General features: G+C 35.2%; 1 protein-coding gene across 16 annotated transcripts in view; it reads right to left on the bottom strand.

The window, feature by feature from the left end:
* The window catches only part of CASK (calcium/calmodulin dependent serine protein kinase), a 226,511-nt gene that overhangs the window by 12,265 nt on the left and 190,985 nt on the right, over positions 1 to 23,261 (bottom strand). For 5 of the 16 annotated variants that reach the window (XM_056329525.1, XM_056329528.1, XM_056329527.1 and 2 more), the window contains 8 exons: positions 20,073 to 20,158; positions 18,243 to 18,311; positions 12,771 to 12,839; positions 11,378 to 11,413; positions 8,437 to 8,633; positions 7,095 to 7,210; positions 1,922 to 2,002; positions 1,750 to 1,830 (listed from right to left, as the gene is read on the bottom strand). In XM_056329525.1, the coding sequence (XP_056185500.1) occupies positions 1,750 to 1,830; positions 1,922 to 2,002; positions 7,095 to 7,210; positions 8,437 to 8,633; positions 11,378 to 11,413; positions 12,771 to 12,839; positions 18,243 to 18,311; positions 20,073 to 20,158 (735 nt within the window). The remainder of the gene's footprint in view (positions 1 to 1,749; positions 1,831 to 1,921; positions 2,003 to 7,094; positions 7,211 to 8,436; positions 8,634 to 11,377; positions 11,414 to 12,770; positions 12,840 to 18,242; positions 18,312 to 20,072; positions 20,159 to 23,261) is intronic. The other 11 variants (XM_056329534.1, XM_056329536.1, XM_056329539.1 and 8 more) reach the window with 7 other exon arrangements.

Raw genomic sequence — 23,261 nt, 5'->3', positions numbered from 1 at the left:
AGACAGATCAGGTTCCCATAATATTTGAAGTGTATGTGATAGATTTTATATGATCTGTTTATAACACTAACATAAGAAAGTAATGGGGGTCTCTAAACACCAGTATAAAGTGCTAATTTAAATGCCCTAAATGCCTTCAATCTGAAGCATCCATATAGAACTACCGGATATAACACAGGATTTAAAGAGACCATTGCTATTCTGGAGTGGGGCTGGAGGTCAGGTGATGTCTAAAAGAGGCATCTGGACATCGTACTGATGCTTAAGCACCTGAATTTCATCCTGATTTGCAGTCTAGACTTTTTAGCCTTATATTATCAGTGAAGCAATTTCAGTGCTTCCACAGAGCAGGGATCTACAGGAAGCAATGTAAGGTGTGGTTGGCATGGTATAGGTGAGTCCATTTTAATCAGTATTTGAAGACAAAACAACTAGTTCAGCTTCTACCTCCTCACAGCAATCAATATAGTTAGCACTTGAAAGAGGCTTAGTGAAAAGCACCCTGCAAAACATTTATTACTCTTTGTTTCAGTTCTTTGTAATGGAGAATGTATTTGCTGGGTTACTACTCCCCCTGATATAATCATGTCTGAATTGAGTAACGTAGGTACAATGTATATCACACACTACTGACACTGCACTTTTAAAATGTCTAATCCAGGATTTTAGTCTATAGATATAAACAGCAGTGTGGCAAACAGTGCAGCTTCACATTGCTGCTCGGGTGATGATTTAGTGGCCCATGCTTTCAAAAGGGCCAGGTCTTTCTGTTTTCCTTCTGCTGGTACTGGCCTTTGTCTAACTCCTTAGTCAGCAAGCCTGGGAAACAAAGCAGCAGCCAACTAACCCTTTTCCCCTTCCAAACAGATTTACAGGTAAGTCCTTAAAAATAATACTTTTTAGCAACAACTCCTTATAGATAGAAAACCACCTAAGTCTAATTTTAAAGTAAAGCACTAACAATGTATAAAGAGATTTAAATTAATACATAATGGTCATCAGTGTAACTTCTGACCCCCATATTGTGTTTCTGGGTCAGCCTGAAATATGAGTAGACACAGTTAGCTGATGGATGCTCTTGTTTCAGAATGCCTAGCTTGAGGAAAGAGGGTGCATCTCCAATAGATCATGTAGTAGGATATGCAATTCCTGCCATGGTAGTGATGGAGATTATCATGAAGGGAAAACAGCCCTGTGCTCTTCATAACAACCCACTTGCAAGCAGTGAAGTTAACTGCGTTCTCTTTTTCTTATTGTCATCTCTGGAAACTTGAAGTTATTTTAGTACACCAGTCCTCAAGGCTAGGCTGTGAAAAGTAATTTAAAACGTTCAGATCAGGTACACATTAAAGGTTTCCTCTAAATCCAGTTTATATTTTTTCTCATGGGAATTATACAGTTTTAAATGTCAAGGCTGTTCCAATCATACCTGAACTGTAAATGTAAAATTAGCACAGAAAAAAGAAAAATGTTTTAGCCTTCATTCTAAAGTAACAAACATTTAGGGTAGAAAGAAGTATGCTTAACAAGAAGTTTTGTGACTACTAAGAAACTTTCAATGTAAAAATGGTGCTACTTACTACCCTTCTGCCTGAAAAAAAAAAAGAATAAATATACCCAGTTCTATCACAATCCCCACCTTTAAGATAGGATTCAACTCGGCAGAACTGCACACATGTAGCAGTACAATGGGTGTGTTGTCAAGGATGACACCAACAATTTTGCAGCACATTGAATGTTGCTACTTACGAGGAATGGGGTAAGCAAATCTGTCCGGGTGTTTTGTGATGAGTGTGTTTTTTATGTGTCTTCTTCCAACACCGTGGGCACCTAATCCACAACACAAAAATGAATTATAAATTTTCCACTAAAAGAGATTCAAAACTATGCTGTAATGTTCAGAATAATAACTCAAAATTACCTAGTAAGACTAGTGTTTTCCTTTTGAATGCTGGCAGTTTTACTACTTCTTCATATGTGACGAGATCTAATTGATCAAACACTAAAACACAAAAGAAACCCCAACAGGGATAAGAAAAAAGGCACATTAAGGGTGATAATTAATTGTGCTACAAATTATAATTCTAGCAAGTTTTAGATTTATAATACAAAGTAATATGCTATGGAAAATAAAACTAATTTCATTATGCAACTTTAACAAAAGTGTTCATTTAAAAAATGTTAAAAAAAGCAATAATAAAGCTACTTAGGAAAGTTTGCATGTCCTTTCATGCACTGTTCAGCAGACCACAAAAATTAGCTAAAATGGCATGCCATTCATGTTTGCATTCCTAAAAAATAGCAATATTAAAGAAAAATCTGTAGACAGTGACCAACATGAACACAATATGAGAACATCTATTTACACTAAAGATAGGGCTGCTTTCATAATCATGTTTTAACAAGATCTAAGAGCAATGTACAGAAAAAAGTGTTAATAGCTTGTGGTATTTATTCTTCAAAGCTACCACCATATTAATTGTAATTAGAGTTCTCTTTAAACACACGTGCTAGTTAAATTGACATGCTTTTAAATCTTGTGACAGAATGAAGAATTCTAATGAAAAGTGATGGCATTACATAAAAGAACCTCCACCATATTTAGCGAAAAAATGTAAAAGTATTATTTCAGAAATAATTTCAACTGCAATTGAAACTGGATGAATTCCTTCATGCCTATCAATCTATTGTCAATTGCCAAGGTATACAATGATTGACAAATCAAGTTTTGTTCATTAAAAACAGCTTATTCCTCCTGTGCCCAATAACACAACACCTCTGGTAATTCTTGCAGAATTTTAATAAAAAAAGAAGCCAGGAGGCAGTTAATTATATTTATAAAGATTACAGCAATCAGCAATTGTGAGCAGCACAACTAGCAAGAGTTTTCAGTCCTGTATTTATGCATGCTATAAAAAGAAGGGAGGAGAGACTGCATTTAAAGTATGAGATCTTTGAGTGTTCCCAAGTCCTATGCTGGTGTATTCACCTCAACTATATCCCATCCATCTTTTAAGATGAGTCCAAATATATCCCTCTCCCCCTATCCAAAACCTCTTCTGAAAGTAGGCAGTGGTGGGAGCTTTAGTTTGTTTGCTCCACAAGTCCCCAACCACCAAGATCAGCATTAAGACTGTGAAGCCTACCAAAAAGCAAATGCTCTTTGTAATTAAGTCCCAGTTAAAGCAGCAGAAGATTTAACTTAATGTGTTTTTTTTAATAGAGCAAATTTTTCAATTCAGCAGTCTTTTTACCCTAAAGAAAAAGTACAGCTACTTCAATTTGGTCACACTACAAATGTCTCAATTGCCATACTCAACTCTTTAAAAGATACAAAAGTGAAAACTTCTTAGTCCATTTAAAGCATTTTGAATTTTATCCTAAAGAATCTCTTTCAGCCTTTCCCCAAATACTACAAGCAAGAATTCTGTCATATTTTTCTTCCATTCCACAGACACGGAATTCTTACTACTGTCCTTTTTGCACCTTCACACTATTTAAACTAATTAATAATTCACTTCATATTAGAAAGGGTTAAAGATCTACAATATGTTAAACAGTTTCACCATTCTAACTATCTAGGCCTGCATTTTCCCATTAAAAAATCATAATAATAAAAAAATCAATCCCTTATTTTTTTCTTGAACAAAACCACATTATGTTAGATACAAACAACAGGAACAAACAACATAAATGATACATATTAATGCCTTCATCACAAACTAGCAGCATGGAGAAGATGTGTCTCAGTCTACATGGATTTAACTAATGATTGTAGGGTTTTCAAATGTGAAAGAAAAATGATTAATTTTTTTAATATACACAAGATATGAGGAATACAGGGCACATTTAAAGACTAAACTTCAATGCTTCTGTGTTACTAGCTAATAAAGAAAAGGAGGTCTTGAAAGGAAACAGTAAGAAGCAAATAAAGAGGCATTGTCACTTGACAGGTTACTTACATGCACAGAGGCCATTGGGAGTAAGACAGCATGAAAAATGTACAGGGGTCATTGAGATATGGCTTGTAATATATTAGTAAAATAAAAAGTATATGCACAAAATAAACTTTACCATGCAATAGTCTAAACACAAGGCAAATAAATCACATTAAGAAATGATAAACGTATTTTATAAAAGCTTGGCAATTTTCTACATTATGCATAATATGAAGCATAGGTCTAGTATGTTCTAAAGAGTGTTCTTTTATGAAGTCCTGCAATAACATTCCAGTAAAATAAATAATATATCTAGATATCAGTATATCTCTATAGCATTTATAAAAATGCCAGTGAACCTAATAATGAAAAACATCTAATTTTTTCTGTGGGCTTTGGTTTAAAACTGACTTTACAATGATAAGATGTATATATGATTGTGAAATTGTCTCTTGAAGGACGCAGTACTCTAATATCAAGTATGGAGGAAAGAAAAATGGGATTATATTTCTCTTGTAAAGGAGAATATATTTGTTTTTAAATATAAAAAGTACCTGAAATATTCTCCTCTTTACTTCACAAACTATGTCTGATTTGCAGAATAATTTCTTTTCTAGTTCCAGTAATATCCCAATAGAGCACACCAAAATCTTAGCTCTCAAATCATCAGCTAGCCACATAAATCTTAGCTGACCATGAAGTATTTTACTAGGTCATTTCTCAGCACCCCAGTTCAGACTCATCCCTAAGACAAAAATAACAGGGAAGTCCAAATAGATTACATACTGCTAAATGATTTATTGAATTTTATGCTAAGATATGAGAGAAATAAACTCCACTTTCTTTGCAAGAGCAACATTTTGACATCTGGATTAGACTTCTCAGTTCCAAATTAATTATGTTTATTTTGGATCCACCAAAAGAAAACATCTGGTTTTTATTCTGAGACAGGTAGACACTGAAAGTTTGCAAAAGCCAGTCCTGCCATATTTGACTAACAATACCAGACATGACAGAGTAGTGCAGAGAAAATAAATTCAGTACCACCTTAGTTAAACTTAAATTCATGTGAGTACCACAGCATTTCAGTGAACCTCTTTATATATTACATTTGGCAGAATTCCCTGGAATATTACTGGCATCACCTTTAATACTGCAAGGATGCCAAGATCAAAAAACATCAACAAACTAAGAGAAACCTTGATTCCAATCTGCGCTTTCATAAACTTTTTGACTTCTTAAGGGAAAGGGGAAGTGTCAGATGGTATTCTGAAAATAACAGTTTCTTTTATGGTCATTATGATAACGTTTAATGCTCATGTTTCTAATTTTTGGCAAACACTGTGCGCCAATGTAAAGTGACTAACAGCACTGACAGTGGCAAGCACTAAGGTGGGCAAACTGTGATTCAAAGTGTCACAGTTTGCCTTCTCCAAAATGTCCCCACTCTATCAAGACAGAAAAGTCTAGATTACCTTCCTTTCAGGGATGTAATTGATACAAAAAATCTTTGAGCTAGTTTTGCTCCTCAAGTATCACCTGCTCCTTCTCCTTCCCTTTTTCCTTCACCTGTTCTTAGTAGCATGCTGTGCTTAGTCACACTGACATTATTAACTACGCAGTTGCACTGTGGGCTGCATTAAAAAAATTATCTGCCCTAAAGAAAAAGAATCTATGCTTTTTGCTGGGTTGCTCTTCAGTTAATACCATTAACAGTGTGGCCACGCAAAGTTATGCTGCCACAAGTGAAGGGAGTAGCGATGCATTGGGAATGTATGCTATGTGCAACTGGTAATACTTTAAACCCAGTATCATCAAAGACTTTATGTCATACAATCCAGTTTATTCTCATAAGGTCATAATTAGTAATAGTCATAAAATCCAGTTTATTCTCATTAAGTTCATAATTAGTAAAACATGGTTTAGTGCTACTGCAACGAAGTGGAAACATTAAAACCCCCAGAATGTTAAACCAGCAAAAGGAAGGAAACAAAGCTTTCAGTCTCTACTTATAAGGGTTTTCAGGGTAATGAGTAATTATATATTTAACTGTGAACATCTTAAATGCGATGCGGAATTAAGGAGTACAAATGACAGTTACTGTTCTTTGACTTTCCTGGAATTTATTTTCAAATGACTTCAAAGGAAACATAAATTCTGAAGTACTGATATATTATGAGCTCTGATACCGCACACAGATTGCACAGGTAAAGAGAAATGTGAAAATACAGATTTATATTGTTTCATTGGTGCATTCAAGAATGCAACTGAAAAAACCCCAGAAATTAATGCAATATATAAAATATTTTCATTACACTGTTTGGACAAATATATCTTTTAATTCTAATAAAAATCTCTGCAAGCCTCTCAAGAGACCACAACATATTTATCATCATGGTATGTGATATCAATACAAAACCAATAGAAACAGTTTCAACACATTAAGTATTTTATATTAAAAGGAGAAATGAACTAAATTCCGTTCATGAATGAATGCGTCTTCCTTCTTTACTACTAAAACTAATGAATTTTGCTCAGCAAGGATGTTTTACTTCACACTTCTACCTAAAACGATTTAATTTTTCAGCAGTCTAAATAGAAACCCAAAACTTAGGATTCAAGCAGAGATCACCTCAAGGAGGAAAAACTTCCACAGTTTGTTCTATTTTGGGTAACTGTAAGTAACACACTGACTATGTCATGGCTCTTATTCCACTTCCAGCTGATTAGCACTTCAAGAAAAATGCCCTTTCCTGATGTTTTTACATATATAAGCTATAACTATAAACACGTATTAACAAGGATGCTACTGAGAAGTCTTCTGTAGAGCACAGTACAGTTATATAGATTGCAAAATTCATATCCTGATTCTAGTATCTAGTGGTCCTTTAAATATAAACCCCAAAACAATGTAAGCCTATATTAGGATATATCACAATGCTTTTACTTTGTTGCAGCTTGCCTTTCACTGAATAAGCTATATGTTTAAATAGCAAAGAACAAGCAGAGTAATGTTGGCATAATCAGAATTTTGGTTATATTTTCCTAAGTAACTCATTAGGTTTATATAACAGTGCCAGCTGAACAATTAATGGCAAGGTTTAGATTGTAAGAAATTTAACCTGTTAAAGATACTTGCATATTTTTTTTTCATACCTGCATTGTGCTTTGCCAAATATTTGTCTTTGTACTGCTTTTTTTTCTTTCCAAACCAAGTACAGCTGGCCTGTTGCTCCTGTTTGGTCTTCTCCATGGCAATACAAGCAACTCGCCTGGCATATGGAGGAGAAAAATTTTTTTTTTGTTGTGATCAATGATTTTTAAAAAGCCACACAGAATGAATTAGGAAAATAAGACTTTTTAATAGTACAAAAGTACAGATAAAACTTTGCAAACCCCTTTTTTTTTTTTTTTTTTTTACATTGTCTTAAAAAAGCACTTACATACAGAGGTATTTTGATAATAAAGAATATCTTCTTAGTGGTAGATCACTAAAGCTCCAGATCAAGTGAACGTGGGAGGAAGGGTGGCTACTAAAACAGCTGTAGGCTGCTTTGCACCAGATTAGACTGGAAGACCACTATAGTCTAAATTACTTCAGAGCAAGTTGTGTTGTGTTGAGGAGCTGTTTTGAGGTCGATCTTTAGGATGAAGTATTGCAAGTGTTCCTGTTGCAATGTATACCAGTGTCTCCCTTACATCAGGGCTTGCAAGAGAGCTCTTGAGATGGAATGAAATGTCTTGTCTACCTCTGCCTTCTAGCAAAATCTCTTTTAGCTAGTCCAGGTGGCACAGGTGCTGTTAAACCCTTTCCAACACTCTAATTCTTTTACATAACAAATCTTGTATGAAGTATTTTGGGCTAGATTATGTATACTGATAAACCTTCTTCCATTATGGCCATAACTGTAATGGCCCAGGACCTGCTTGCCAGAGCTTGTGCTGATACATTTGAAATATTTACTAAACAGCTTCTGCAAGAGGTTGTTTAAAGGTTCTGCATTGCTTTTGTGGTACTCATTGCCACTGCTGCTCATTGAATCTGTCATTCGGGAATCTTTGCACTGTGACTTCTTTCTACTTTTTGGCTTTCATTCAAAACCCTTCAATGATCTTTGTGCTTTGTGTCTTGGCATATAAGCGGTACTGATGATAACACTGTTTAGAACCTAAAAGACAAATTAATTTGACCCCCTTACATAAACAATTTGTACGTAACCTTCAGTCATAGTTTCCTGTAGTATATCAGAAAGCACGATGTTTACTAACACAGGTGTTTATTTTTCTAATGTAACCACACATACAATATTGCATGCAACCCTTACTACTACGCATATATGAAAAAAAAATCAGTGCCACAAACTGAGGCAATCTATAGACTTTTTTTTTTTGTAAAAAGAAAAAATTATATAAAAACTAGCTATACAACAAAGAAAAGCATGAAAGATGGAAATAAAAGCAAAGCTAAATTAATTTTTATAGAAAATTCAAGTCATACCATTCTTGAAGTTCAGGAGAAGGAATAAGACCTGCAGTACCGTTTTTGGAGTTCTCAAGTTTACCCTGCCACCAGTTGTGATCATCTTTGCTAATGATTTGGATAATATCACCAACTCGGAATCTGATGCCAGCTTCTTTGCAAGGAATGAGGTCATCCTTCGCTGGATCATATTCAAATTGTGCTCTTACATATATCTATAAAAAAGTTTATAAAAGACACTGTGATGTTATTACTGGTACAGTATTAAGAGTACCACGTGAAAATTTGATCTGTGCATGTAGCTACACATACTATTTGCAACAAACAAAGGACGAAACAGAATGGCAAAAGCATGATAGTTGAAAATGAAACAGAACTCCCCACCCCAGCAAACAGTGAAGCTGTATGATGTTATTTTGAAAGCTCATGTCTTCTACCTACTTTAAAACCTGAACAGCAAAAATGAACACATAATAAACTGATAAGAGTCCCACAAATCAATATTAAATATCATGAATCATTACAGACTATAAACCAGTACGTTACAGCTTGAACTGTACTGTATTTTCCAACTGAAGTCCCATGAATTGTTTTAAAAATTTGTATGGCAGGAAATGTTATTGGACAGTATGAAGGACTTAGGTTACATTAATGATCTTTAGTATTTAGACTGAAATTTTGTACCTTGTTTTAGGACTAAATAGGAAGTCCTGTGTTGCACCTATTACATAGAGTTACTTGAGAGGAATCTGGCAATTCTCTGCATAGTTTTTTCAGTAAAAATCTACTCCCATATAAATTAAAACTAATGACTTGAGTAAGTTATCCTCTAAGAAACATTAGCAGAAAGAAGGTCTCAACCCTAGAAAATAAAAATAAAAGTGATCTCCAATTTTGGTTACTAATTAGAGCCCTGATGCACCCAAGGATCTTAAAATCGGAATTAAGTATGTCCAAGATGGGTAATTTCTACAGTTGATGAACTTCAAACATTACCCTATAGCATTTCAAAAAGCCATGTATACTCTACTCTGATTTTCTTACTGAAAATCAACTAGATTTAAAAAAAATAATTTACATTGCAAAGGAATATCTTTCACTTAAACTGCAACAGTTTTCAACTTTGCTCAAATTCTGCTCCAAAAATAGCTGTAACTATGCAGTGTTAGGACTATTAACAGCACTTTAAAAAGTTCATTTCTATAGCAATCCAATCTGCAACCCCACATATGAATAAATTAACTTAAAATGGCTAATTGCTACTATCTTGTACCTGCATTTTTATCTGTTTAAAGTGAGAGGATCAGATGATAATACCAACACCGAACTCAACTTTCAATATACTAAATCTGACCCTTGTTCTGCTGTGCACTGAGTGGGTGAGTTTAGACAAGCAACCAAACCTATTTTAATCACCTGAAAAATAGGATATTTTGAAATTGATTTAATTTATTTAGTAATTGGCTTTCTATGAAGTAATCAGCATTGAACCAATGCCTTATTTCCCCTCACCCTTATCTAATATAGGTCTAGAAATGTAGGTCATATTTTTACCATCTAGAAACTTCCTTGCTTTTCAAGTCCCTGCTCCAGTTTGAGCCATCATCCACCAAATATTGGCAGTTCATGGAAGGTTACAGACTTCCTTACAGATAGCGATGTATCTGTTATCAAAGCCCTCACTGTCCTCGAAGATGACAAGCTACAAGAAAAATATGCTGGTTCAATGGGAAAAGACTCTTGGAAAAAACCAGGTAACTGGGTTTTTAAATGGTGCGAGTATGAGAAACACCATTATTCCAATATTGCCTTAAACAAAGGGTCTCTTCTGGGAAAAATACCTTGTGAGAGGTAAATGTAAACCTAAACACAACAGGTTGGAAGGTCTTTCATGGAGCCTTTCCAGGATTATGTTCAGGCAGCTGGGAACTTCAGAAGACAATAGAAAGTTGAAAGAATCATACATATATAAGCTTTAAAAATGGGAAACAAAGTGAGAGCAATCCATTCTTGTAACAGATGTTCCAACTAACTTAACCAGATAGCAGTATAAAAAGATTTTCAAAGACAACAGATCATGGAGTTAATTGACTCTTTTGAATGGAATTGCAAGAGTTGTTATTAAAACTCTTGGGAGAGAATGAGGTTGAGTCCACTGCTAAAGAATCAGAGGCACATTCTGAAGGGGTTACATATAAATGGAGCAGTTACTGAAGATGAGACACAAATCACTTGATGGTATGTGTTGATTTGGAGGCTGCAGTAAAAAAGAAATCTTAAAATTGCAAGGAGAGTCATAGGGAGTCCTCTGTGGAGCCCTTAGAGACTTTCTTGGGATTCTCTGGAGAGGGAAGACCTTTCTTTGGTTGATGATGACATGTACTACCATCAGGTCAAGGTAACAAAGTTAAGGGAGGTTACTGAGTCTGGGCCTTAGGACTGAAAATTTAAGAGGCTATCTTCAGATTTCTCAGCCCTTAATAGAAACTGTCATTGATGTTTTTTCTTTGAAGAGCTTTGTTAATGTTAATAATTAGTTACAGACCAACTCAAGCTTTAGAATCTTTGTCAGTATAACATTTTAGAGTAGAATACTAGACACTTGCCCTACTAGCCTCCACTTCAGCTAAAATACATGTCTGAGCTTTCCTCTAAGATGAAAATCTGCAGAGGTCACTGCACAACAGTAATTCTATTAATGCGTTCTGAACTAAAACAACAACTAGTTAAATTGACAATGACTTTGTAACTCTCACACATATGGACACATGAAAAAAAATGCTATTTTGAATTAGCCACAAACAAATGAGTTAAAAAGAAAAATGAAAAAAATGGAACAAATTTTCCAAGCTTAAATGTTTTAGTCCAGCACATACAGAATATGAGGGGGAAAAAGATAAGCAGGGATGTTCACTAGCAGCTAAGTTTACAAAAACTCCCATGGAGGATATCTATTCACCTGTCGTCCTTTTGGTTGTGTTGTCGATGGCAAGTCCTGCAGAATAAAGTCAACCCAGGAGAAGAAATTTTCATTTTACTTTTTAAGGGTACACAACACCATCTGTTAGTGATTCATATTACATTACAGTAAAATGGTAAGTCAGACAAAAGTATAAAGCGTTGACCCATGTTTAGAAATATTTTTTTTCTTAAGAAAAATCAAACCCAGGCTGTTTAGCAGCAAGCTGAAGAAAGCAGGTAAAAAGTTTAAGCAGATAGAGAATGTGCTTTTTAATAAAAACTTCAGCATCTTCAACACAAAAGCACTGTCAAGTGAAAGAGGCTCTTTATGTGATGCCTTTTCCACTTAATATTTAGTCCTGTTTTTAAGAGAAGAATGGCTATTATGACTATTAAAAAAAAATTAATGATGTATAATATGATTAATTGTGCCAAGGATTAAGATTATAACTACTCATCATATTACAAATTCGATTTAATTCACAAAAGTTTTAATTTTTTCATTTACACAATTATTTTTCATTATATTAATTAATAAGCACTTTACCTTGTGGCAAATGATTTCTAAGTTGTAATTTTTTTAATAGTTAAAGAAGTAGTTACTCGGTTTTTTTGTTGTGTGCATTTTTTTTTTTTAGCTAGTCCCATGAACTCATGATACTGCAGCACTCTTACTGAAGGAACTTGCATGTGTAGTTACTACATTGGTCCAAACAATGACAAATGATAAACAACACAAATTGCAACATTAATATACTTTAGAAAAACAGGAGATCACCACCGCCTTTCTACCTGAATATATCTGAAACTGAAGTACTTTGTGTTAAAGATGTGATGATAATAGCTTGGTTTGTAGTGCAGTTTAAAGCCACTTCCTTTCGCTTTTCATGTCCAGGCAAGGCTCATATTCCACAAAGTATGTGCACGTACCACAACAGCAGAGGGCACACCAATTCGTTAACTCAGATAGCGGAAACCAGTACACGTTCCAGTGGTCTCTCAAAACACAAAACTTAAAAAGAGTCTAAAATGTCTTGAAATACCAACTGCACAGTTATTCTTTCTTCAAACACTGCTTCCAAAGTTCAGGATGGAAATAAAACTTTCACTTTAAACCTTTGCGTAGTTTTGAGGAAACTGCTAACAATGAGTTATGAATGACTGAAGTGTCACATTACAGTTATTAACATTTAATTCACTATATGGCTTTTAATAAGGATATGTTGGAAAAAAATCTTAAAAAAAAGAAAACGGGGAGTTACATATGTAATAACCTTGGTTCTATCAGCAGGACAGAATTTTCCACTGACCACACAATAAGTAGAACAGTAATGGCAGATGAGCACCAACAAAACTTTCACGCTTTCTCTGTGTGGAACTGGAAATCTTACCGAAACAGAATTGTTAGTGCTGCTATGACCATTAGCTGGGGACTGTCTGGATGTAGAGGGGGAATCTCTCTGAAATAAGACACAAGGTTCATTAACAACACAACACTATCACAGGAACACAGATATTTAAAAGAACAGTTACATCCACAGCCTTATAACCATTTGCTTAGCTGCTTCATCTGTGAAAGTTTCCACACTACAAACTCTGTAAATCTGAGAAGTTTTTCCATAGTTAAAGATGCAGGTTTGACATTTTGATGTATGCTAGGTAATAACTATTTTTATAGTGCCTTAGCAATCAATCAGCTTTTTAATTACTGAGTATCTGCGACCTCTTATATCTCGGGTGGCTGACAATGTTAAAAGCTATTAGTCATACTGGCATCTTTGTTCAAGGTAATTATGTGAAAGTTATATACTGAATAGTCTTTGAATAGAATGAGGCACATATTCCATTTTAAAGATGCTTCTAAATCTTTTTTCAGCTATATGGTGGAAGTCAGTGTTCATCAGTTTCTATTCTATAAGATGCCTCAAAGGCACCAAAGCTAACACCTGAGAAGGAAGCTGGATACTTTCTTCTCCCTCCTCATCCACTTGAAAGCACATTGAGGGTTTTTTCCTTCAACATTCTTATGAGTATAGAAGTATTAAACTCTGCCAAAATATATCACTTTTAAAAAGCCTCCTCTCTAGATCCCGACTACCAGCATGGTCCTACGCTTCAGTGGGGAGACAGCAGTTGCGGGGGGCATATGAGGAAATTCTACAGAAAGGATAACAGGAATTCCTCACTGGGTTTTGCAAAGGCAATGAGTCACTTGTAGAGCGATTTTCTTCACATGCCATTTTGATTGTATGGTATTTAATTCCATAAGATCAGATAATTGAGCCACCTCTTCAGGACATAAAATAATTCACTCAAACATCGTGAAAAAAAAATCCCCTTTACCCCCAAAAGAATTTTGGAATATAATAGTCCACATTGAAGGTCAATTTAGGAATGTCTGGTAATTTTGCATATCAAAGATAGCAGAAAAAAAGGGCTAAAACAGTTTTCAAAGAAAACAAAGTTATCCCTGTCACATTTTATCAATACAAGTGCCCTTTGTGAACAAATGAAAAACCAGAATTGGAACTAAACTTTTCATGCAATATTAATCAGGTAAAGGTCCTCTACTAATATTCTCAAACTTAGACTAATTATGTGATAATAGATATATAATAGTTAATTAGATAGCACTCATAGCTATTTTAAAGCATCAAGAAGAGTTAAAATGACAGGCAATACTTTGTCCCTTTGCTGCCTGTACCTTGATGTGCAGGCATGTAGAACTCATGTAGAACTTCTGCACTTTTTTGCAGACTCATTAGATATGATTTCACAGAAAGTTCCATATGAAGCTATCTAGATGCTTGCTTTGATTTTAACACAGTTGAGGACAATATTATGCCTGTAAAATCATTGTGGTTCAAGGTCTGTAGGTCTGTATACTTCTGCTACATGCATGAGAACAAAACACTCATTTGTCTCCCAAAACTACTGGCAACATCTAACAGACCAGGGGAAAGCAGTTCTAATTCTTTTTACAAAATCACTCCAGCATAACAAGTTTCAAATGTTCAAATGAAACCAAATAAGCCATTCATTATTGAAAAAAAAAGAAAAAAGAAAAGCCTCAACGAACCATTATTCCTTTTTTTGTGTATGGGATTATCAGCATCATCTTTACCAAATAGCAACTAGGAGATACTTTTTTTGAAAAAAAGCAGTGACTTCCTTCTTTTATGAAGAGATTTTCTGCTTCTTCTGCAATTCTGTCTCTGCCATTGTCTCACTTTCAAGAAGAAGTAAAAAATTAATTATACTTTTTTTTTTTTTAAACCTAGTTTGTTGTGATTTGCTAGTCTGTGATGGTTTAGCATGGGAAAGCCTTGGAAAGTGATGCAAAGTAATTTGGAGAAAAACAAGTTTACAGTAACTTGGAGAATGCCGCTATTTCTGGACTCTCCTGAAAGCTTTTCCCTTTGAAGGAAATTTTCTTGGTTTGAGAATGTTTTGATTTGTATTCCTCCAACAATTCTCAACAGAAAACAGCATACTACTCAAAGCAAATGTTCATCATAACATACTGAGGAAAATACACATTTTCAGTGCTATTGGTGATTTCAGTACTAACTGTAAGAAACTGATCTATTAAGCTCATCAAGAGGCGTATCTACAGTTTTTAAATAATTAGGCAGTTCAGCCATATTTTCAAAGGCATTTAGATTCTTGATTTCCTAGGGACCTGCCTTTCTTTCCAAAAATAGCAGACTTATGTGTGGATTATGAAGGATAAATAAATGCATTTGACACGCAGCCCTATAGCAGAAGTCAATTATGTCTACTAAATGTGGCCTGATCAAATTCAATAGTGACAAAACCAACCAGATTAATGACAGTCTTGCCAGATCCACAAAAATAAGCCCCATAACAACAAAACCCACGAAAACCCTAGAGACTTTCCAAAAACCTCAAAATACATTTCAATTTCAGTCTTGCTCAACTGCCTTTCTGGCAGTATTTTTAATAGAAATGTAAAAAAGATTTAAGACTATAAAAAGTCACATAGTTTGAGCAGTAATGGAAACACTGCAAGACTAAAGGAATAAATCCATGGCGATTAGCACCAGATTTCAAAAATCTCCTATATAAAGGCTCTTCTTAATGAAACAACTTAAGTGTTTCATGAAGACAATCTGAAACATAAAGGGTGTTTATAAAGAAAGTTTTCCAGTTAAAAAAAAAAAAAGAAAATGTACTTCCCTTACCATTCTCACGTATCCGACACTATAAAAGATTACTTGGGGTGTTTTGTCAGTACAAAGAACGCAAATGTAGCTAGAGCAAAATGCTTACTCAGTTGGATAAAACTGAAATGTATGAACAGCATATGCAGTCATCAGCCTTAAGGAGAATGTATTGCAAAAATTACTTAAGTTCATATTTATGTAAGTCTGTAATTTCCTGGGTATCTGAAGCAGAAAACAACATCTTGGCCACTGTGTCATCTAGATACCTGAGTAACGCAGGCCATTTGCCACACCAACGGCCGAACAAGTCATAAGCAAAGTCTGCTCCATGAAATAGAAGGCCTGGGTGCAGGAAAAGCCACAAATCCCCAAGAAACTTGCAACTATCCAGTTGAGATTTTGGAAACTGCCTAGTGACACTCAAGTACCATCACATACTACAGGGACAAGAACTCCCTAAATATACAGAAGTGGTTTAATATATAGAAAACACCACTATAACGTTTCTCTTAAATGGAGAAAAATATGGCAAGTGAAATGCAAATCTCAAGTTATTTTAAAAAAATAACATCCCGTGCCCCTTCATTTATTTATATAAGGCATACAGATGGATTCTATATGGAAGACAGATCACCTCTGATTCTACTAACATTTAGTTTTTCTTATTCAAGATTAACAAGATGTTTTGCAGTCCAATGATGTGATTGTGGTAGAAACCTCAAGAAAACCCCGTTATTGATTCTGTTTTATATTCCTCTTCTGGTAAAACTATACTATGTGAGATGTGAGCACCGCTCCATGACTGAAGAGAGGGGGGGAAACCAAACATAAATTTGTATTGAAATATTGGCAAAAAATACCTTAACTAGTAACATTATACTAGCGAAGACCCAATATCTCTGAATTTAACCTGCTAGAGGACATGAGAAGCAAGCTCTCTGTGTCTTAGCAATGTTGATTCAACATTCATTTTTAGTCTTTATCAATGGCTAAATATTTGAGTTATCATCTGAATCACAATCCTGAAAAATTACCTGAAAAAAATTCTCTCTGTACCAAAGGACTAGTGATGCTTTAATAGGATGATTTAAAAATGTTGGTTTTTTGTGTACACTTGGTAACAGCTGAAAATCTAGCCAAAGTCATAGTGTGGCTGAGTAGCTGGAACACTCAGCACCCTCTGATTAAATGAATGCTAAATGCCATGAAGTGTGATAAGTAGACATGCTTATTTATTTTGCTTTGTCTTTGACCACATATTTCTAGTTTTGCTGTTTTTTGCAAAGGAAGGTAAAAGCCCATTTTCCCCTCTTCTGTGAAACAGTCATGAAGAACCTAAGGACACAAAACTAAGGAAAAGAGATGGCCTGCTACAACTAAAATGACACCTAATGGTATTAATCTAAAGCTGTATGCCAAATTATTTTTTCCAAATAATCATCTCCCCAGCAGCTCTGTAGTTTCACCAGTTTCTGTATTTTAATATTGGGAAGTGAGATATCATTTATTATTACTGCTATTACAGCACAGTAGTTAATACATAAATTTGTCAGCACGCTCTAAATTTTCTATTTGAAGTTTTTTTTAAAGCCTTTGCATTTCATGAAAAACTTTTGCTTTCGTACTTATACCTTTTAAGAAAGTCAGCCTCATAGGTGAAAATCTGTCAAACCTTCTACCTCTAAACCCTTTTATTTCTTGTTGACTTCTATTAGAAGTACAAAAGGCAACCCAAAAACTGTATTTTTTTTTCCTGCATACAGATTGTTCTGACAATCACAGCAGCAGTTTCTGTGTGTTCTAGCATCTGCTGAGACACAAGAACAATTAGGGTGAAATCACAGCTCTAATTAAGATAAGGTGCTTGACTTCAACGGGGACTGTGATTTCACTCTCAGAATTCTAATTTGGGAACTGTTTGTGCAGTTAAGCATGTGGCACAGAAAGACTGGCATCCTCTACACAGTGCATATGCCATCTGTATGCTTAAATTGGAACAGTATGTCTCAAGTAGCCATTTTCTAGAATTTAATTCCCTTCGCTTGCAGTCTGGAATATAACTTTGTGAGCAGAAGGGAATTAAACGTTACTGTGCACAAACCACACCACCAAGTTTCTAGTTCAACAAGAACTAACTCCAAATCTGTTTTTCTTCTGTAATGACAAATACCATTTTTTCTCATGGAAACATACTATTAAGCCACATGTAACTGTTACAGACAACCATCACAAATTTACCTCAACAGGGTTATACAGAAACAGATTATTCAATTAACCCTTAACAGCCCAAAGCAGTAAATAATGTTTGATGCCTAAAAAAAGGAGGATTGTTCCTCAGTTTGGGAACTTTAATAGACTTCCTGGAGAATGAGTTTAAATTGTAATTTTTAAAAGGGGTTCCTAAATGCATGAGTTGAGGATCCCCTTTCCTGTGTTTTTTTTTTTTTTGATAGGCTGTAAAGAGTTAGTTAAGGTGCTGATGAGATGAATATGAAGGCAGGGCTGAGTAGGTAGGTGGGACCTACTCATGTTCCGTTATCTTTGTTGTAAAATTGGTGTGCGTGATCTAACAGGACAGGCAGAAACAATTTCCCAGAAAGCAGTAACATTCAGCCATCAGCAGGCAGTTAGTTACAGGACTGAGGAAGAAATGGGATGGTTCATTAAATTCATTACCTCACAGGATGAAGACTGTGTGCGATAACTTGGCACAATCTTAAAGGTAATACTTCCACGCATTTCCCTCTGCAAAAAGAGAAGCACTTCTTTAAAGACTAAGATATTGAAGATAAAATGTCCGTAATCATTAATGCTTGAAAGGAAAGCATCATAGTTTGAGAGCAGCAGTATGTTTTCCTAAAGTAAATACTCAGAAAAGCTAAAATGCCATGACTAATTTGTCATTTCACTTATAAACAAACATTTAAGTTGTCTCTCATTAATCTAAAAGATAAACATACATTATTAGTTTGTTCGCCTGACCAGATTTTGAATGCCTAGAACCTAAAGCTGTCTTTTAAGGTGAGAGACGAAGAGATGTGTAGGTTTCTTCCATGTCAATCTTTTCTTTGTAGCTATATTCTTGTGATCCACGGAGTCTTATGCAAGAAATAGTCTTCTAGCAAAACAGAACATGGGGTCTGCCAGTTTGCATTTACTACAGTGTATGAATATTCATAACAAGTAGTAACTGCAGGATAGCAGCAGACTGTGGCAACATATTTGCTCAACCATATCTTCTTAAATCACAGTTTGAATATAAGGGACACCACATGGCTGACAACCGCAGGACTTGATCTGGGCAGAAAGGTAAGCAGATCACTCCAAATGATCTCTGAGCTTTCCCCCTTTCACTCTTTGGCTGGCTTATCATGATAAAAAAATTATATTTGCCTGGACTCACTTAAGCTTGTCTATACGGTCCTGGATGCAACAGAAGGATTAGTGATATCATCCAAGATCCCAAGGTTAGGGCTGCATGCAGAAAAATCTGCAAGTGTTATGGAATATCAAACTGACTCTAGTAGCAAGGCCCAAGATGAAATTTTCCTGCAAAAAGACACTGTCTGAGCTCAAAATATCTTTTTTCTTTGTAACATCAATAACCATGAACCACAACAGTTATAAATTGAAAGAATGGGTGTTCCAGCTACATATAAGAAATACATTTTTCCCTATGATGACAATTATTGGAACAGGTTGCCAAAAGAGACACCTGTCCTGCCAAATCTCTGTCCTTGGCTATTTTCAAGGCTTAACAAGACAAAGCCCTGAGCAACCTGGGCTGCATTCAATGCTGACCCTGCCTTGTGCAGCAGATTGGACTGGAGATCTCCTGAGGTTAATTCCAACCTGAATGGTTCTACGATTTATTATATTTGTATTTGTGTAGCAATTACTCCAATAGTCAACAGAAGTTTCTTTTCTCTCATAGTATACTCAGTGACTACACTTGGTGTAGACTGAAGATTTAAAATAAGAATGTGATTTTTATAGACTAGGGATCAGTAACAGGAGGAAAGCAGTATTTTTCTGTTATGCCCACTAGAGACAAGAGAAGAAACTCCTGCATTTCAACAAAGGAAACTCAGACATTAGAAAAAAAATTCTAAAATGTAGAAGAGTTATATACTAAAGTCAGCTACCTGGAGAGTTTAGGGAACCTTCATTACTCAATATCTTTTAAGTGTTGGTCAGACATGCACCTGTCAAGAATGGTTGGGTGTCAATAATCCTGACTATGGGAGTAAACAGAACAAATAAAATGACACCTGGAGGTGCCTTCTACCATTCCTGGGTATAAGGTGCAAAATAGTGACTACTAAAGAACAGGGGAAAGCCTGTAGAACGCTTTTAACAGTTGAACATGGAACTCTGTGTTACATGCACATGTAGGCTATCAAGAATAGAAGCAAAAGGAGAAGTCACAATGCAATTACATAAAAGTTTTGTCAAAACAGGACAGGTGCTTTTATAAAGAACAGGAGAAAGATTTCAGGCACTTACAAGCATTTTTTGTAGTTGTTCTACAGTTTGATTTGCCACACTGATTCCGTTTATTTCTCGGATTTCATCCCCTACATGTAGTGTACCTGTGGAGTTAACAAAACACACACACAATCACCTCAAACACGTTTTTACAATTTGAGATAATTGTAAGACAGTACTAATATTCATACAAGGCATAAATATGAAACAAAATTAAAATAAGTTTTTTGGCTAGATTCAGAAAAGGACTTTGGTAGCTATGTATTAGTTACCAAAGATTATGAATCCATCTTTCAGACTGCCCAGGCTGCCCTTAAGGTACACGGGGCAAACATCAGTCCCTTACAAGAACACTGCAAAAACCCACACATTGAAGAGAAAGTCATCTACAACTAGTCAGCTGAAAACATTCAACAGGAAATATTCAAGCAGCATTTTATCAGATGACTACTTAATGCATTTGGCTTCTAGACATAGTCTTGATTTTATCTGTCAAACCACTGTATTTTTTAATTTCTCTGATTTTGATTTGCCATAGTTAGAACACGCATTTTCTGTATGTACATGTGGGTTCAGCTTGAATCTAAATGATCGGTGTGACCACCTACAATGTCAGATGATGAAACAAATGTCTGCTTAGCTTAGACAAGTCATAAACTGACCTGCCAAAGCTGGGATGGGAATGGCATGCTGCAGCATGCCTCTTAACGTTACTACAAAAGCTCAACAGGGAGGAGGCAGCGAAGGAATTATCTTCCAGATCAGAAGCAACCTAGAAGGCTCTTTTTGGATGATAATTTCTGACTTGAGTAGCTCAAGACTACCTAATTCTCTAGCAGCTCTCAAAAAAGACTTCCATGGTTTATTATTAGTCAGCTGTTTCTCATATATAATGAAATATGACAAGACCATTTACTTCACATATATTTCTTTTTGCTGTATGATTTACATAATTTGTGCAAGCATCCTTTCCTAAATACTGTCCCTAATAAAATTACTGTACCTAATATAATTAATCTTACTTGGAAAACTAGTAACCAGCAAACATTTCCTAAATTAAACCATACATTTGAAAAATTACCTGAAAAAAAATCAATCAACTAGATCCCTGAAAAATCCTTAAAATTCTTGTCCTGATCCAAAATAGTCAAGTTTTTCCAAAGAACACCACGCAAGCAAAACTTTCAGCTGGACAAACGTATGAAAATCTAACTGTGTGCCTGCTAAACACAAGCACAGCCTGAACCAAGGAGAAGAATCCCCAAAAGTTCTGTTGCTATGATTCCCGTTGGGCTCTCTTCTGTGAAACAGAAGCTCATTTGGCAGTGCTACAGAAGAGAGCCCAATACAATAACTTGCAGTACTCTCAAGAGTAAGTCCTTCAGCCACATTAAATGCTCTGAACAATTCTACAGCTGATCTGCTGATAATGAAATTATAAAAAAGGATTCATCACAATTTTTCTTCTACTTTTCAGTAGAAAATTTATCATAATTTATAGTTTACTGAATGTGAATGCAACAGTCCTACATCTGAGTTTCAAATTAATCTAGTTCACATCTAGAATATTAATGACCAAATCTCTAGTGAAACATGTTGAAAGTTCAGTTTTGGCAGACTTTCGCAGAATGGCATTCAATACCCAGTTCTTAAAAAAATAATCTAATATAAAAAAAAAAAAAAAGGCTCTGTGTTGACCGTATCATGCTAAAATTAAATTCTGTTTGAAGTGAGTGTAATTGTTATTAAACAATAATACTGAATCAGAAAAAGCATGTGTCCTGGAATAGTATAAAGATTCTTTGGCATTATTAAAATAAAATTCTGATGGAAATAAATATTAGAAAGAGAATCAGACTCAGTAATATCCCTGTATCAAATCAGTTCAATAGTGCACTTAAATAAAAGCCCCTCTTCTGGAGCACTTCCCATTTCTGTTACTCTGACAGAAGTGACTGTTGTTCTGCTCATGTCTGGAATAGAGCAGTATACATAAAAGTTGGAAATAAAGCATGGACATTTAGCAGTAGACGGTCATTCTGTGAGGGAAGAGGGTTTTATTATTTGCAGAAACTTCTTACTCTTTATAAATATTCTTGTTGGAAGAGTATTCGTGACATCTTTGAGTAACAAATCTTCCATACCATTTGTAGTTCCCATGATACCTAGGCTTAATCATCTAATTTTGGTTGCTTTTGGTTCCTTCTCTATCGACACTGCAGAGTTTATTTAGAACCTAAGCTATTCATGACTTACTGACGTATAACACCTCTGTAATAACAAATAATGGATGTATTTCTGGAGTAAATGACTTCATTCTTTATCTTTGCAAGAGACAGTGAAGACAGTTTTAGGAAGTGTGTGCTCTTGCTCTGCACAGAAGTATGAGAAATCCTACCCTATTAGGAAGAAGACAAATTATTGGAGTCCCTATTTGGAAACATGTCTTGTAGCCAAAGGAAAGTGAAAGCTTATGAATGTATAATCTTATTTTCACCAAGTCATCACATACGTTTTGTTAGAATTGAATAAAACTTATCAGGGGTATCAATGTCTTAAAAATCGGTGTGAGTTTTACATTAAGTCACTTTGAGAATGTAGCATAGAAAATGTGCAACTGCTGTTCTTCTGGTGACATTAAATGGGCAGAGCCAGTAAGTCCTCCCTCTTCTTTGGAAATCTTCTTAAATGTCATACTGGGAACATGTTCTTAAACGCATCTTAAGAATGAATTCACATTAAGCATGTATGCCCCAAAACCAGTCAGCACCAAAAGCCCCATGGGTTAACGTACTGAGAGTTGCTGAGAACTCAGGCTATATGGAGATCTGCTGAAAATGATATTTACAGTACGAGTAGTCTAAACAGAATCCACAGGTAAAAAGTAAACAGACAACTGAGCTAAGTTAAGGCATAGACATAAAGGTGAAAGCTAAGACATAATTAAAAGCCTGAGATCTAAGATACAATTTATTTACTTATCCTAAAAAAGCAGACAAGTCAACAAAAAGACAATTTTTAATGACTGAAACTGGTGTTTAATTTTCATTGAGCTGAATTCTGTGGAAGGTGCATCTTTACAGGCCTATCTTCCCACTTCAGCTCCCCCACCTTTTGAGTAAGGACAACTATAATGAGCAGGATGAGATGTAGCTGGCAGAGTCGGGAGGCAGACTTCGCAGCACTACGGTTTTGTGACCAGGAACT

This window comes from Falco biarmicus, chromosome 2 (genome assembly GCF_023638135.1).
Source record: "Falco biarmicus isolate bFalBia1 chromosome 2, bFalBia1.pri, whole genome shotgun sequence".
NCBI lineage: Eukaryota > Metazoa > Chordata > Aves > Falconiformes > Falconidae > Falco > Falco biarmicus.
The sequence above is the reverse complement of the archived record's forward strand: the minus strand, read 5'-3'. Positions and strand labels throughout refer to the sequence as shown.